This window comes from Takifugu flavidus, chromosome 8 (genome assembly GCF_003711565.1).
Source record: "Takifugu flavidus isolate HTHZ2018 chromosome 8, ASM371156v2, whole genome shotgun sequence".
In the NCBI taxonomy this organism is placed as follows: Eukaryota; Metazoa; Chordata; class Actinopteri; order Tetraodontiformes; family Tetraodontidae; genus Takifugu; species Takifugu flavidus.
In genome coordinates this window covers 13,110,615-13,126,945 of record NC_079527.1, presented here as the reverse complement: position 1 = coordinate 13,126,945, position 16,331 = coordinate 13,110,615, and the positions used below count along the sequence as shown (strand labels likewise).

At 46.9% G+C, this 16,331-nt stretch overlaps 1 protein-coding gene across 1 annotated transcript; it reads right to left on the bottom strand.

The window, feature by feature from the left end:
- Positions 1-24: 24 nt before the first annotated feature.
- On the bottom strand, positions 25-11,554 carry LOC130529690 (FERM domain-containing protein 4B-like). The gene is given in 24 exon segments (XM_057040162.1): positions 25-822; positions 2,115-2,241; positions 2,881-3,480; positions 3,483-3,655; positions 4,076-4,243; positions 4,426-4,570; positions 4,760-4,813; positions 4,895-5,123; positions 5,566-5,682; positions 5,756-5,889; positions 6,018-6,159; positions 6,284-6,422; positions 6,739-6,815; positions 7,836-7,922; positions 8,007-8,064; positions 8,154-8,219; positions 8,409-8,492; positions 9,227-9,249; positions 9,334-9,390; positions 9,647-9,731; positions 9,886-9,978; positions 10,076-10,170; positions 10,492-10,557; positions 11,136-11,554. Coding segments are annotated over 24 exon segments (2,913 nt in total). The 5' UTR covers positions 11,193-11,554; the 3' UTR covers positions 25-785.
- Between the last annotated feature and the right edge of the window lie 4,777 nt (positions 11,555-16,331).

The following is a 16,331-nucleotide window of genomic DNA, read 5'->3' as shown; positions in this document are numbered from 1 at the left end:
AATACAAAACAAAGCATCTGTGCGTCACATGTACAGTATTTATTCACTTCCTTGTTTCCAGTGGAAAATATTTAATGACAACATCTAACAACAGACCTCTACACACCAAGTGTTCTCAGTTCGTCTCACGGCAGTGTTCTCCGATTGATATTAAAAAAAAGTCGTATTAAAAAAGAACCCCAAACAACAAAAACATGCATTTTAAAACACAAGTACGGCACCAACCAGGACGAATGCTTCCATAAAAACCAAGATACATTCCTGTTCATTTAAAATAGTTTCACTGAACTCTGCTCTAATGAAGGATCGTACGCTTGGTTGCACTGAATAAAGGCCCAAACCTGTTTTTTTGGTTTGGATCTAACGTCTCGTTTATGATTATATTTGTACGTGTGAGAAAAGTGAACCTTTTATTCTCTAACCTACTGTGTGGTATAAGGCAGCAGCTTATTCCTGTTACACAGAGTTCGCTAAAAACATTTTCTTCTTCTTCTTTGAAACCCCCCACGGTTTAAATCCAGTGTGGTTGTGCAACATCTTAATGCTTCCTGACATTCTCATCTGCCTGTAAAAATCATCCAACCCAAAGGCACATGGGAGAGTCATTCAAGAGTTCCATCACTCAGATGTTATTTTAACACACGGACGGCGTACACGCTGTTGCTGCCACAAACCCAACACATGGACGCCCTTTAAGAGATGGTTGTGGTAGCGGAAAAAGAGTCTGAGTACTACTTCCTGTGTCGGTGCGACAGGCCATGGCTTCAGTTGTGGTTTGGTGCTCGCTAATTGAGGCTCGTGTAGCTCCTGTCCAGGTAAAATCTGCGTGCAGCAACAAGGAGAAGGTCAGTGTCAGAGTTCACGCAGTTCAAGTGTGGCAAGTCTGCCAAAAAAGTACTGAACGTTGTGGAAAAACTGAGGAAAGAATGAGAATGCAAGACCAAAACAATATGCTGTGATGGCGACAAGGGTTCAGCTACACAACACAGCAAGTCAACAACCTATTAAATTGTGCTTATTGTTAAATCTGTCTTTGTTACAACTCAAAGGTGTTACAGCGATGTTAAATCAACCAGTATGACTGAGCTGCCTGGGCAGGTTTCCCACTGTGGACTATGAATGTAATGATGTGGAACCAAGGAAAATGGAATGTCTCAAGCCTTCATCCTTCTCAATTATAAAGACATTTGTGTTATTTTCATGTGGATGGCTATGTGATTCTCTTTACAATGGAACTCTCACCGGTCACTTTTTCTCTGGTTCAGCGACGTAAGCTACAAAATGACGTTACCTCCGATTATATTTTACACCACAAGATGGAGCCATTCGCCCCGATTCTCTGCATGATCGCTTGATTCAAACATGTTGATGTCTTGAAAGAGAACGCAGCGATCCTGAAGCTCCACATTTATTATAATTACCTTCGACTCCTGAACAACGCCCTAAAACTGGGAACTGGTTTGGATGGTTTAGTTTCTAGCTCGATGCCTGATGTTTGCGTTAATCCTTTTATTATCTTATTTCATCTTTCAACAGAGTTTCCACATCTAGACGTGCACCAAAGCACCTGCATCACTCAGCTAGTCTGGTTCTGTATGTCCTCGTCCTGATGTCAGGGCAAGTGTGAGCAGGATAAGAGAAGCTAATCGAAAGGCAACACACAGTGAAAAAAAAACATATGATGGAATAAACTACGCTGCTGCACAGGAACGAGGATGAAGATGGAGATGAACAGCACACACAGAAGCCCGCTACCTTTGGCCTCACCCTTAAGCATGAGACTGGCTGCCTGATGGCTCAGGTGAAATTGGGGCGTCTGAGCCAACCACCTCAACCGATTCAGATTTATTAGGGACTGTGTCAGACACTTTAGTTTCTGGAGATGACCTGCACACAGCGGCCGGACAGGAAGGAAAAAGTGCAGGCAGAGAGAGAGAGAGAGAGAGCGAGACTGAGTAGCTGCAAGTCACAGACGAGATAAAACTTGTTTGTTACAGCGAGAACAGCAGAGGGAGTGCAGTGGCACACGGGCTGCCACGTTTCCATTCGCAAGCTAACCACAGTTGTGTTGACTCATTTCCCCTTGGATGCACATTGAGTAAGCTGAAACGCACCTGTTGTGTGTGGGGCTGCGGTTGTACGGAGAAGCAGGAGCACCAGGATGTGGGAACTGAGGTGTATCCAGTGAATCGCACTCCGCCAGCTGATTGCGCCAGTTGCCTGAGCTCTCTGCTGAGGACACTGCAACAAGACAGCAACAACTGTCAAGAGGGTGGTTTTAGGGCACATTTGTGCTTTTGCACTTGTGACGCTCGGTTACATTTTGGCTGTTACTATTGCAAACAAATGCCTGCAGCAACGCGGTGACCCATAATCCTACTCATCAACATCACCAGACAATGTTTCTTTAGTGTGCGGCTCAACCTCAGACTCAAGTTCAGCACGGTCAGGTGTTGTTTTGAGCTCATCAGCAACAACAACGTGGTTATTTTAGTTTTTGAAGCCGCATTAGATGCTTTTCAACATGAGTTAAGTCTTCTTGTGCAGCACAGAAAGGAACTGATTATGTTATTCTCCTGATGAACAGGTAATTATAATAGACTAGAAAATGCAAAACTGTTTTTTTGGAAGAAAACTCACATGTTAAATGTGCTACTTGTGTCAACGTCCCTGTACAATAGTGAACTTATGGATTTATTTGTTTTACATTGTGATAGAAATGCAGGATTGATGCTATTTAACACAGTCAGATGATCATAATGTGCACAAGAATTATTTTTCATGCTTTCCAAGAATGTTCGGCCCCTGTTTTTTTGTTTTGGGGGGGGGGGGATTACAGCAAAGATGTTAATATTTACTTTTATGGGCTTTTGAGCTCACCAGAGGAAAATGAGGTGGTTCTGCTGGAGTGTCCGATGGCCGCCGGCATAGTCTGGTAGCCCAGGCTGAGCTGAGAGCCGCTGTCAAAGTCGTATCCGGTCAGCATCGCCCTCCCTCCCTCCCTGTGACCTTTGCTCCGGTGGTACCAGCCTTTAAGATGTTCCGCCACCAACGCTTTCTGCATGTTTTTGGCCAGCAGTTCATTCCTGGGCCCCTCCCGGGACCGTGGCGGCCTCATTGTTGCGTAGGGATTCTGGGAGAGACTGTCTGCTCGGTCGCCGCTGTAATGCCAGGATCTGTCGTGTCCATGGTAACCATTCATCTGGTAGGAAGGGTTGACGTTGTAATGGCCCTCAACTTCGTTCTCGTACATGTACGCCCCGTTAGCATAGGGCTCCATGTCTGGGGAGGGGTAGCCGCTGACAAAGTAGGCACTGGGCGCGTAGGTCTCACATGGGTAACTACAACCAGAATGGTGCTGGACCAGGTTGGGCATGCTTCCAGTGTTGCCATACACGTCCACCTTCCTGTGGAGACGGTGCATGGTCGAGGTCCGGGAGTCCAGCGTGCTGTAGTGGGAGTTGGCCGCGCCGCAGTATCCAGACTGGACTGGCTGGCGTAGGAAGAGCTGTCCTCCAACACCTCGCTGCTGTTGCTGCGGTGGGCCGGTGACAACGTGAAAACAGACTTCTCAGAGTCCCCGTCCTTTCTCAGCCGAGGCTGCGACTCCAGGCTGCCGCTTCGATGCCTGAAGCTGTGAGGAGAGCCCTCTGACCTGGAGACGCGACACAGGACCCGTACGGCATCAATTATACATTTATTAGCTAACGAGCCTTGGAGTGATGTGTGCAATGTAGATGGAAACAGAAGGTGGTGATGTGCAAAGAACTGAGAAGCAAATGCGACAGAAAGACAAGAAATGAAAATAAAGCATGTCAGAAATGTCTTTTAAGGGGAGTGTTGAGCATCTTCGGAGGCTCTTTCAAGCATCACTGGGAAAGTGGTGATAGATTGTAATAGAGGTTGCTGTTAGAGTCCTGCACAGGTCGGCAGGCCTAATTTGGTCTGAGATACTGAGCTCAGTGCAGGGTTACAAGTTAGCAGATTCAAACATTACTCCGGCACTTGCTACTCCCACAACCGATGCAGGACCCTGAAGGAGAAGAGCAGGGTTTGGACTGAGCGGAGGTCACACCTGAGCTGGCTGCTGCTGTAGGCATTGCGGGTCATGACAGGGGTAGGAGGCATGCTGCGCGGGTCTCTGGGAGGTCTGGGAAGGGTTTGATACAGACTACTGTGAGCAGAGGAGACCTCTCTTGGGTTGTGATGGTAGCTAGAAGCTTCTGGGCTTTCAAAAGCTAATCTGAAGAGGATCGGTTCAAGAGAGGATAAAAAAAATGACATGTAAGGAAAGGAATGAGGTAGAAAAAAAACCCACAACACAACTGCCAAAACATAAAACCTATTGCTCCACTCCAAAAGCATTCACAGTTAAAGAAACCAAACTTTCCAGACTCTGATAAAAATGGACAGAAGTGACTCAACCTGCTGTGGGCTTTTTTATGATGGCTCTCCCTGGGGGAGCCCTGCGGTTCCACATCATATTCCGCTCCCAGGGATCGCATTGGACTGAGCTGGGGGGATCCTTGCACCGAGCGAGACCGCGGCCTCTGGTTGACATCTGAGTCATCTGAATCAGCAGGTAAACCCAAAGCAATGGAAATGACTAAACACGCTTCACATGAAAAGAACACTGTGCACCGGGAATGACACCTGATTAACTAATCGCGGTGAGTTGACTTATTGGACTCACGCTAGCAAGCTGCAAATATGATGGATTACAGGGAAAATACAGCAGCGTACGTGCCGCCTTACTCACCATCATCAGTTGGGAGGCTAGACAGAGAGCCACAGTCGGAACGGTTGAGTTCATCTGTCAAAGGAAAAACAAGCCGCAGGTGTTGACATAAAAACAGGCGTTCGACCAGTAACCCCGGTTAACCCGCACCGCTACCTGCGATGATGACAGAGGCCCTCAGCGTGGGTTTCTTCCCCATCTTGATTCTGTACTGGTTCATTTCGTCTTCGATCTGCTGGAGCTTGTGCATGGCGTCCAGGCAGTTTCTCCTCCTCTTCTTCTTCACGGTTTTGCACAGCTCCGGCTCATTGGCCAGCTTCTTTGCCGCCTCTACGATCTTCCGCTGCAGCGCGAATCTGCTCTCCAGGTTTCTCAGGAAGGGATCCTGTTCAGTCCGGGCGGACGGCAGGAGTCAGTACGGCCCGGGCGTACAACCGTTTCACAATAATTCAGTCAAAAAAAACGTCCAAAACTGTCACCTGACTCTAATTCTATTTCAGCTGTGTTGTTACAAAACTGTCCCTGCAGTAACCTAATGCCAAAGTGAACTTCCTGAAAACAGACGGAAGTGACTAACATTGGTTGGAAGCCATTTTTATCTGGCCATTAGCAAATATTTGCCTCCAAATAAACTATGTTGATTATGAGGAAGCAGTCTCTGCTGTCAGGGTGTGGCTTTACGCCCGCCTATATCACAAAATAGAAAGAAAATTGGGATGTGCTGATGAAGAATGGGGCTAAAATGGTCTGAAAAACAGCTTTAAAACATTTAGTGAACTTGACGGTGATGGTGTCACTGGATTAAGATCCACCATCTGAATACAGACCTCATTGTAGGGGAAGAGGTCGTCTAATTTGAAGGAGGTGCCGACCCGTCGTCTGATCTGCGGGGGCCTCTCTCCTGAGGAGAGGGGATACTCCTTTGGCAGCTTTCCTGTCAGCTCCTGGTTGCGCAAACAAAGAGGGTAAAGAGACGAACTGGAGAGTTAACTGTGGAAGCGTCATCCAAGATCTCACCGCCTCTCTCATGCAGATCTTCTTCAGCTCCTTTGTCTTCTTGGTCAAGATGTCCCGGATCTCCTGCTCCTTCTTCCTCAGCTCGGAGAGTTTCTCTTTCTTCTGCTCTTCACTCATTTCAGAGTCCGCAGAACCTGCAGAAACACGACTGAGCTTAATCCGGCATAAAATATCAACCAGTTCTTGAGCAGCTGAGAGTTAATCTCTTCTGCAGGGTTGCTGCTGCTAACTACTCCAGAGGGTGGATGGTTAAGGTCCGCACCTGTCGAAACCAGGCTGCCGTTGCTGGCTGTGATTAGGTTATTCTTCAGGCAGGCCTCTCCCAGCCTGTTGATTCTTGCTCCGCTGTGCTCTGTCAGGTTCATGGCAATATCCTCCAAACTCCTCACTGACCCTAACTTGCCCTGAAAAACAGAGTGAATGGTGAATGGATGAGTCACCATAAACACACACACACACACACACACACACCACACACACACACACACACACACACACACACACACACACACACACACACACACTCACTCTGCTCTGCTTTCTGTCCAGGTAGAACTGGTGCTGACTGATGGCCATGACCCAGATGGTTTTGATCAGTGAATGGCTGGCATACCAGGTGTGGATCTGAAGGCCGGTTTGCCCGAAGGTGCGCTTGGTCACGGCTCTCCTGTTGCCAGGGTGACACCAGGTTTTAATCGGCACTGAGGTGAAAGTGAGCTGAATGCTAAACTGTTAGCACGACTCTCACCATAATAATGCTCTTTTCTCGTTAAATTCAACATCTTTGGGGCAATTCTTGTGTTGGCAAGACCTCATTTCCCAGTGTAAAGTGTTGTGGTAATATATGAGGTTTTATTTTTACAATTTAGCCCTGGTTCTGGTTTTAAAACAGCAGGATTTGTCCCATTTTAATCGTTCATCTATAATCCAAAGAATCTCAACTTAATATCTTGTAACTGGTGATGTAACTGCCTCCTTCTTACCTGTGAGGATCGTTAACCTCGACAGCAAACTTCTTCTCCCGAAAGTACAAGTTTTCCAGCTGCTTCCACTGGTAGAGCTGGAGGGGATAAAAAAAAAGATGATTTACGAGCGGGCAAATCTCTTAACGTGCATCTGCGACGCGCTGAGACTTTAGCCCTGGCTGAGATGTCTGTCCACGAATGACATCAACAGAACCAGGAAAATAAGAAGCTGCTGTCTGTTTAACCGCAGTCAGACTGTGAAATGAAGTGTCATTACAGTCTGGGATGACAAGTCTGGCCTAACCCAGGTGTTGGACGGTAAAGACACACTCATCGCTGTGCACACTATTTTCCAGTTCTCGCCTCCATATCACCCAGGTGCTGGCTGGCACGTGTGCGCCGCCTGTTCGGATCTGTGATCTTAACGAGAGCTTACAAATGATTCTGAAGAAGCGAGAACCCACTGACACACACGGAATGACAGATAAAGCATGTAAGAAACCTGTTAAAAACCTCATTAAAACGCTGGTAAATGTAATCAAACAACCCAACTTTCTGTTTCACTCAGACAGAGAACAGAGGTTTATCTTCTTACCAGTTAGTTATTAAATCCTCCCTGGCTCTGCCTTCAACACAAACACATATTTTGCTCCCGCTCCTGTCAGTTCTTGACTTGCCTCCTCAGGTATTCTCAGAAGACGCTGAGTAACGCCTCAGTCCAGCCCTGTGACATCAGGAGCTCGCTCCCTCCGCCCTGAACTGCAATCGCTGCCTGCCTGTGCACAGCCGCTCGCTTGCACAATTTAGGAAGTGCTCAGGCACACAGTGGCGTCACAGACTGGACGACATTGCTGACACATCACTCACATGGGTGTTTCTGAGTATCAACTCGGAGGCTTTTAAACAATGGTGGAAGAAGAGCAGGTTTAATTACAGGAGCGTGGGCCGCTTTTATTAAGATTCAAAGGACCTCTTGAGAGTTTTAGGGGGTTTTTGCGCTGCAACGTAACAAAATTTGTGTGTTGAGCACCAGCAATCCTTACGCCTGACCTTTAGCTATCATATCTGCGGACACATAATAGGAGCCATTTTAGGAGTCAAAGCAGAGTGTTTACCTTTCGAGGCTTTAACTTGTCCTGCAGGTCGTACTGGCCGATGCCCTTATAGCTGATTCCAAGCCACCAAGGGATCCCTTGTTTATCCTGTAAGGGTTACGGTTAGAGTGGTAAGAGTGGAGCTTGACGGAGGAGCTTGTTGTTTTGCGTTAATCACAGCAGAGTACCCACCTTGACTTCATAATAATGCACGCCGTACGTGGGCAGTGATTCCACCAGCGTCAAATACCTGCAGCAATAACAGTGTTTGGCACCAAACTTGTCTGATGATGACGGTGGGAAGGAAACTACAGAGATGACATGTTTTTCAGTACTTACTGCACAACAGCCTGTCCTCTGGAGACACCTTTCAGCTGCTTGTAATATCCGATAACTTGATCCTCACTGTGAATTTACACAGAAAGCTTAGTCTCCACACACACACACACACACACACACACACACACACACACACACACACACACACACACACACACACACACACATATACAGACACGGGCCGCCATGCATGATTTATCGCTCCGTAACTGACACAAGGTTATATTTTTGTAGAAACACTTCCTGTGAGCATACCAGTAGGCCAAGGACGGGTGCTCCTTCAATACTTTGGTGGGCAGAGTTGGCAGTTTCTTCATGTCAGCTCGGGCATTTTCATCACTAAAACAACAGTGAATACAGCCGTTACCAAGCAACCACTCAGCAGTTAGGCAAGAAGTGCCACCCAGGTCAGGATTTCAGAAATCCTGAGGCGATGACACCGATTAGCTTCGACATCTCCACCCATCCCAGTCAGGATATTTACTCATGTAATGCCTTTAAATACCGGGAGCTCACATTTGAACAACCTGAAACTCCAGTAGAATTCCTTAAAAGGTTGAAATCGCTGAGAATACCTGCAAAAGCTTTAGAGAGTCAGGTCTCAGTTAAAAAGAAGCCTTGCTGAAGGAACCTTGAAGATTCTGAATAGCAGTGTTTAAACAGACTGCCACTTGTGCTGGCTCTGTCTTTATTCTACAGTTGTTCAGTGTTTTATGGCTTTATTCGCCATTTCAATGCAAAATGCATGAACTCAGTTTGGTTGACGAAATGGCGAAAATCTGTCACACGTGTGGGAAAACACTTGCATGGTATTAAAAGGCCGTTCTGTTAATGACTGGCTCTCTGCAGTGGGCCTGTGTTCTGCAGCTCCTCTCAGCAGTAGGAGGCTCATTAGCTGCCTAGTGGGAGCTTCCCAGCAGTCTGTGGTACACCTCACATAACACTGCTATTGATTTCTGCTGTCTCCAATCTGAAGAAACAAGTGACCTATTGAATGTTTTCACTGAGAGCCTGCTATTAACCGGCCCAGCTGCTGTTAAATACTCCTCACCCAGCTGCTAATGTGCTCGTACCTGGTGTAGTCTCCGTTCGCCTCCTGGTGATGGAGAAATATCTTTCAGTATGTTGATCAGGTCAGATTGTTGAGGCAGACTGACGTGCGTGCGTTCATACCACTAACCTGCAGTGCATTCGAGGCTAATTTGAAGACATTGTCGCTTTCCACTTCTATAATTTCCTAAAAACAAAAAAAGCAAAAATCACAAGCGGCTACAGAGCGTCATTCCCCAAGATGGCCTCTCCTCCTCCCTTTTATGCCCCCCCTTCCCCCAGACTGTCTTCTTTATGTGAGAAACGGATGCCCTGCAGGCTGTCTGCTGAGCTGACATGCTATTAGGGTCCAGAGATGGTGAATCATCAGGAGGAGCTCGCTGACACAAATAAACATCAGAGCAGATTCGTGCACCAGCCTTTCCAACACAGATGATACTTACATTGTAGACAGCAGATTTTGCATTCAGGAAGAACAGCTCAATGGTAATGATGTCCTTTAAATGTGTTATGTTTTCTACATAAAACCTGTAAAGGATAAGAGCAGAAGTGATGAGGCTGACTGCAACGCTCTGTAAGAGTGATGCAGCAAAACCCACTAAAGCCATTACCAGTTGGAGAATGCTTTCCACCGAGAGGTGGCCCTTAATGCTGAGGTTGGCATGAAAAGATGGATTAATACCTGACCAGGAAGCTGAGGGAGATGGGAACGGCCTTCTTTGAAAAGTCATGGTCCAGGACTCTGCGGTCCATCTGCAACCACTTACGCTGACCGCTGCAAAAAAGGGGAAAAAAAGCCCTAAATCACAAGAAATGTGCGAGTCGGCATACAACTGCATCCACGCGTACAGGAAGCGCGATGTTTTACATACTTGTCGTTTAAGAAAGCCAGCCCGAAAAACTCCTTCTCTTTGAGGTTGAAGTGTGAGGAAACCAAGTCCAGGAGTTCATACGACAGCAGCTTAGGCTGGAGGAAGATCACATTCAGTTGAACTTTGTCTGTAACTCTGAACATAAGGTGACCATCCCTTGACAAACAACTGCATCTGATATTGGAGGAAATGATTTCTCCTATTGCCCCCCCCCCCCCCCACCCCCTTCCCAAAAAAAAAAGTCAGACTGCCGGGACAACTGGAGCACAGAGACTTTGTGGTGCGTTCAGGGACAGTTGAATATTTAAAAGACCTGATAATAATGTTTACTACAGTTGTTGTGGCTCTTGTTTTCCTTGTCAGGGAGGCACCATCCCTGTCAGAGTGAATGCCGGTGATGCCGTAGCTGCTCATACCTGAACCAGCAGCTCGAGCTTTCTGTCGTCCAGCAGCTGAACTTGGCACAGCCTGCCCTCGGTCATCTGCAGGGAAAACAAAGGAGGAAGTTCGTGACACTGATTTCATTCTCACATGGTTCACTGACATCAGGGAGGCGGACGTGGAGCACGAGACCAAAAATGAATCAGATTCTCTAATATAGACCGCACATTTACTTCCGAATTGGGGGGGGGGGGGGATTTAACACTAACAATAAACACATTGTCTGGAAGATTTGTTGCCATAGCAACAGAAGAGTCTAAGGCTCATGAAACTTATTAAAAGCCGTTGCCTTCCTTATTCTCTTCCACAATTACTCCGACCTTGATTTTTACAAACAACAACATTTTTCAAATCAAACGGCGTTTTCATGTAGACAATGATAGAATCCTTAAAAGAAAACAGCTCCCTGTCCTCAGAAAGAACCCGCTGAGAGACAATGGAAGCAAAAGTAAGAGAAATAGCAGTGGAAAAGAATGACGGATCTAGGTTGGCCAACAGCTGTTCACACACACACACACACACACACACACACATCAGATAGATTCCATTTCCTCCTGTTCTGACAGATTGAGGCTGATCACAACTTCTAACACTTGTGTGAGCAGAGCGGCCGCCGTACCTGGAAAATCTCTCCAGGGAGAGTGCAGGCGAGGACGCACCCCTGACCAGAACTCATGCTCCTATACGCAGGAGGAAGACCACGAAGTGGTGAAGATTAACGGTCACGGACGATCAGCGGCGAGCCGGTTCCATGCAGGTGATGCAGCGGGCAGCCCGGCCTCACTGCTTACTCACTAACACCCTTGTGAGAAACTAGCAGCTGAATGGCGGCTGTTGAGGTCATACCCGGATCACACTTCAGAGTTTAATGCATCTTAGTTTGAGCAAGCGCCCCATGAATGACGGCAGTGCATGTGCACGCTGTCAGCTGATCTAGTTTGTTCAACAATGCAAAGGAGGAGTGACTTTACTTTAACTTAAGGAGACATTTCAACTGGAAACCGGGAGAAGAGCCTTCGCTTAACCCTATACGTCTGACTCATTCTCTCATTTCTCACATTCTGCTAATAAATGATTAAACAAACGGCCCTGCTGCCTGGATGGAAGGGCCCTCAGAGTCACTCCTGTGCTCCTTTAACGAGCACTTTGTCTATAACGTCCTCTGAATAATGTGTCTTTCCTGACGCCGCAGCCATAAAATCACTTTTATGATTGCAGATTCAATTACTGCAATTAATTTAAGTGGGACAACTAATGACCCCCACCATGAGTATTCCTCATTTGCCGATACGAGCTTGATTCACTTAAAGCTGAATCATAGTCTGTCACGGGAAACTGTGGCATCTCTGCAGGCTAGCATGATTAGTAAATGCGCTGGCCACTAGAGGGCGCACAGATTTATATTTTCATACGTCACACAGAACATGGCGTCTTTATCAGGCATCCGCCTGATTACTGGGAACTGTTCCCAGTAATTATCAGAGTCCTTTTCTCCGAGCGTGACACTGCGGATGACCCTCGCGGAGGAAAGTGAGCGAGATTTAGGACTTCTTCTGAGAGCTGTAATCATGACAGGAGCTGCCGCTCATGTCTGGGGGAGGAATCCAGAGTTGTTGCAGTTGTTGTATCACGGCCCAACGCCCAAAACCTTTTTAATCAAACACAACAGATGGGGGAGTGATACTCCTCACAGCAGGCTAAAACCTAGCAAAGCTTCAATCTAAATATTTCCACTTCACGCACAGAAGACAAGGAAACTGGACCGTTTGGACATGAGAAATCCTTGATATTTCCTGTCGAAACGTGTTCTTGCGACCTACTGGGTCAACATATGTCATCATGCTCTAGAACATTAAACCCTCATGTAAAAAGAATACACTTAGAGCATACAGTATGTATGAGGACAGGCCGCCTTTATTTTTCTCTCTAGAGAAAAAGGCAGGGGTGGGTTATTATTGGTCCCCAGGGTGAAGCTTCTTCTCAGGTCTGAGGCCCAAGGTTGGAGGCTCGACGCCATTATAGGGTTTTCTAATGAAATATCCCAGTGGAGCGGTGGAGAAGGTGCAGATGTGTCCTCATTTACCCAGAACATCCAGAGGTAGGAAGAGATATATCACAATAGTTACCATTCAACGCAATTTTGATTAGGTCAGGGCCACAGCTCCCGACCCCAGCGACGATGCGGGGAACCACAAAGCAATAAAATTTCCTTTTACAATCTTCACGTCAGCCGTCACGGTTGGCAGGAGTGGAAATTCTCTTGAGTAAAGTTGCTGTCAGGGTTTTATACGTCACACTGGTTAAATGTCATGTCCAGACTGTGGACCGTCTTATCTCGTTTTCCCATTTTCATGCATTATTGATGGAAGCCGGTATCGCGCGCAAGTCGGAGTTGGCTCCTTGTGCTTACACGTTCCTTTGAAGACACCCACCACACTCGGACAAAACTGAAAAGTGTGTTTCACACATTTCCCACGCTGTTTCATCTTGCGCGACAGGGAAAAAAAGGCCAAGAAGCCATTAAAGGGAGATATTGCTGTGAATTCAAACAAAGGGGAAAATCCTGGCAGGATTTAAGGTGTGACTGTGGCTTTCAACATGTAACATGACCTCTGACACCTGACCCTCACTGGATTCGTGCATAATTGATGTTAAGTACATGGATACTCGTCATCCGAAATTAATAGTTCCTTTTCTGGTCTTAGGACGGCGAATGTCTTGGCTGTCATCAAGAAATCGCACACGGAATCTTTAATGCGTGTCCTGGCAGCGCAAAATGAATAAATAAATCATCAGAGGTAAAAGGACTCTAAGTACACAGCAAGGTTCCCTGGTTGGAGCGCGTGGGCTGGGGGATAGGCTGCAAGGATTAACGTCACACCTGATCTCATCGTGACTCACGTCAGCCATCATCATCATCATCATCATCATCATCATCATCATCATCATCATCATCCTTTGTGTATTTCCACCAGAATCCACCGACACCACAACGTCCGACTGCTTCTCCCAGGGGGAAAACGTGACAATGATGTCATCATGCAGCACAAACTGCGACCCTAAGCAGGGTGTTTTTACAGCGAAGCCCATTGTTGTATATCTCCTTATTGATAGAGAGTCATATTTTATCAGCAGAGGCCACGGCGAGAGTGGCCATATCCGCTTCTGTCTCATTTCCCAGTCACCAACGCGGCCATATATCACAGCCCTTGTTGTTATTACCTTCACCAAATGGAGGAGGGCTGAGCGTTTGCCTGAGTTTTTGCAGGATTTTGGGGAAAAAATGGGCAAATTTTACATAAATTTTGAATAAGGATGGAAAAAAAGGCCAAGAGGGAGCTACTGACATTGGGGTGAGAGCTTGGATAAGAGTCAAATTTGATTTTAATTTTAAATGGCTGCTTCTCGTTTACATACATACATTCTGAATTCCAGCAGATTTGAAAGAAGTCCAGAGGCGCCTTCCGATACTTTAATATTCAGGCGTTAATTGCTAGTGCTTTAGTGCTTTTAATTACTAATATTTTAAGCTGCTATTGGAAAAACTGACCTTCAGCAATTGTTTTGAAAGAAACTGAAAAGACCAAAGACCAAGATACCAAAAACGCAACACGCTGCAGATCATTAGTCTAACAAATTCCGGAGCATAAATTTTGTATTAGAGCTAATTCAAAGCCGTGCCCAGAGTTTGTAGTTAGTCCTGCAGGCATGGGGAGCCTACTAATTTGTGGCTCATCATTAGACACTTGTGGCACCCTTTCCCATCTGTTAGCGCTCTATGTTTACTATCTGCTATCTAATAGCAAAGATAGACAAATATTCAAGAAGTGCCCGGGATCCTGACAAGAGAGGCCTGTCTGATGGAGAGGCAATCAAATTATGCAGGAGCGGGGGCAAAATGTCATCAAAGGCGGCAGTTATTAGAATGAAACCTCGTTTAAATCCACGCAGAGCTCTGTGCTCCAAAGCTGCTTAAGTTTCCAAAGTGAGTGCAGCGGGTTCATCATCTGGGGAACACCAGCAAACTCACATAATTCCTTAAACCCTTAGATGCGTGAGTGTAAATTTAATGGTGCCAAATTATTACAAAGTATTTTAATTACAGGGAAAATTATCTGGAGGCAAACTTGATCAGTTTCCAAATTCCCCAAATATATTTAACTTGTTTGAAGCGCGTAGCGGCCGAAAAGCCAGCGCTGCAAATAGAGCGGAGGCTTTCGAGCGTTACGCTCTCAATTAATAGAGGTCCGCCACCAGTTGCCCTCCTTCACTGCGATTTACAGCTGTCACACTGACGTCCGTGAAATCACAAACTGCAGTTTCATTACAGACCATCTGCAGCAGCTTTCAGCAGAGCTCGGGGACGAGGCGCCGCGGCACCGACCTGAGCGGAGGGGACAAACCCCCATGAACGAGGGAGAGGAGCCCAGCACCAATGTTCTCACGCTGATATCATGGATGCTGATACCAAGAACCTGCACAAGACAGATGACTGAACTCTAATCCTCACCTGCCAGCTCGTCTCACTCTCAGCTTTCACCTTACGATGCAGATATTAGATTTATTCTCTCTGTGGCAAGTGTAGGAATGCGCGATTACTCGCCTGTCCAAAAATAGACACCCTCTGCCTTTGCTGCCTTCCTCTGAAAGTCTCAGGAAGCTTTGAGTCCAAAGCTGAAGCTTGCCAAATGATTGCTGAGGCGTTCCAGACGGAGGAGGAAGAGGATGGAGTTTGAATGTGCCTCTCCTGACGGAGGTCACTGACTGCCGTGACCCCCTCCCCTGAAAAGGTGCCGACCGTGATGAACGCCACAGGATGTCCTTCCTCACAAACAGAGTAGATCGGCGTGCACGTGTGTCACAACGGTTCCTGTTTACATGTACTTCCCTTCAGCCATGAGATACTGAGTCAATGTCAAGGCTTTTGTTTTGACTGCTGAGGTCGGGTTCTTCATCAGAAATATGAAGGGACCCAAATGAGTGAAAACCTAATAAACTGGTTGACTTTCACAGTGTTTGTGGCACCAGTGTAACCAGTAAAGTCTCCCACTATAGTGTGCCCCACTATACAACAAGGAGGAAGCACGAAAATGATCATTTCCAACCATCAATTGTAACCATAGTAACAAATTGCTTTCAGATCTAAGCAGTAAAGGCCACTAAAGCTGAAAAAGAAATAAGAGTGTCTGAGTGTGGAGTCATGTGGTGGACAGACGCGAGCGGCTGTGCTGCCAGTGGCCCAAAATGATGAATCATCTGGCATTTTTAATATTCCTCACCTGCCTGAATCAATATCTGTGCCTTCACGTGCTTTTTTAAAGAGCCTTTCTCCAAACACATGTCTGACCCAAGCATCTGAGCAGTATTGTCCATATCATCCTGTCTGAGGGCCAGGTTCCACTGTGCGAGGAGAACAATGAATGTGCTACAGTACTGTTGGGTGGGTTCCACCTGCCCCCCCCACCATGACTACACACATATGTCACACATTAAACAGGCACTTTCGCGCACACTCGCTTTTGTGCCGGGCTGCTGAAGTTCCCGGCGCTCTCCGGCTCTCCTGTGTTCGGATCACATGCGCCCATGAGCGGCTCTACTTTTGTCTCCTCGCCGCTGACTGAGGAGGGACGATCCTGCTCCATCACCATCGTGAATCCACTCTTACCTTTGTGCTCTCTCGGTCCCGCTTCGGCTGCCGATTGGAAAATCCTCCCCTGCCTGATCCCCGTTCAGCTCTCGTCTCCCTGGCTCATTTTACGTGTGGGGAGTCTCCGTGCAACAGCCGCGGTCCATGATCATCCTACTGTACCGCGTA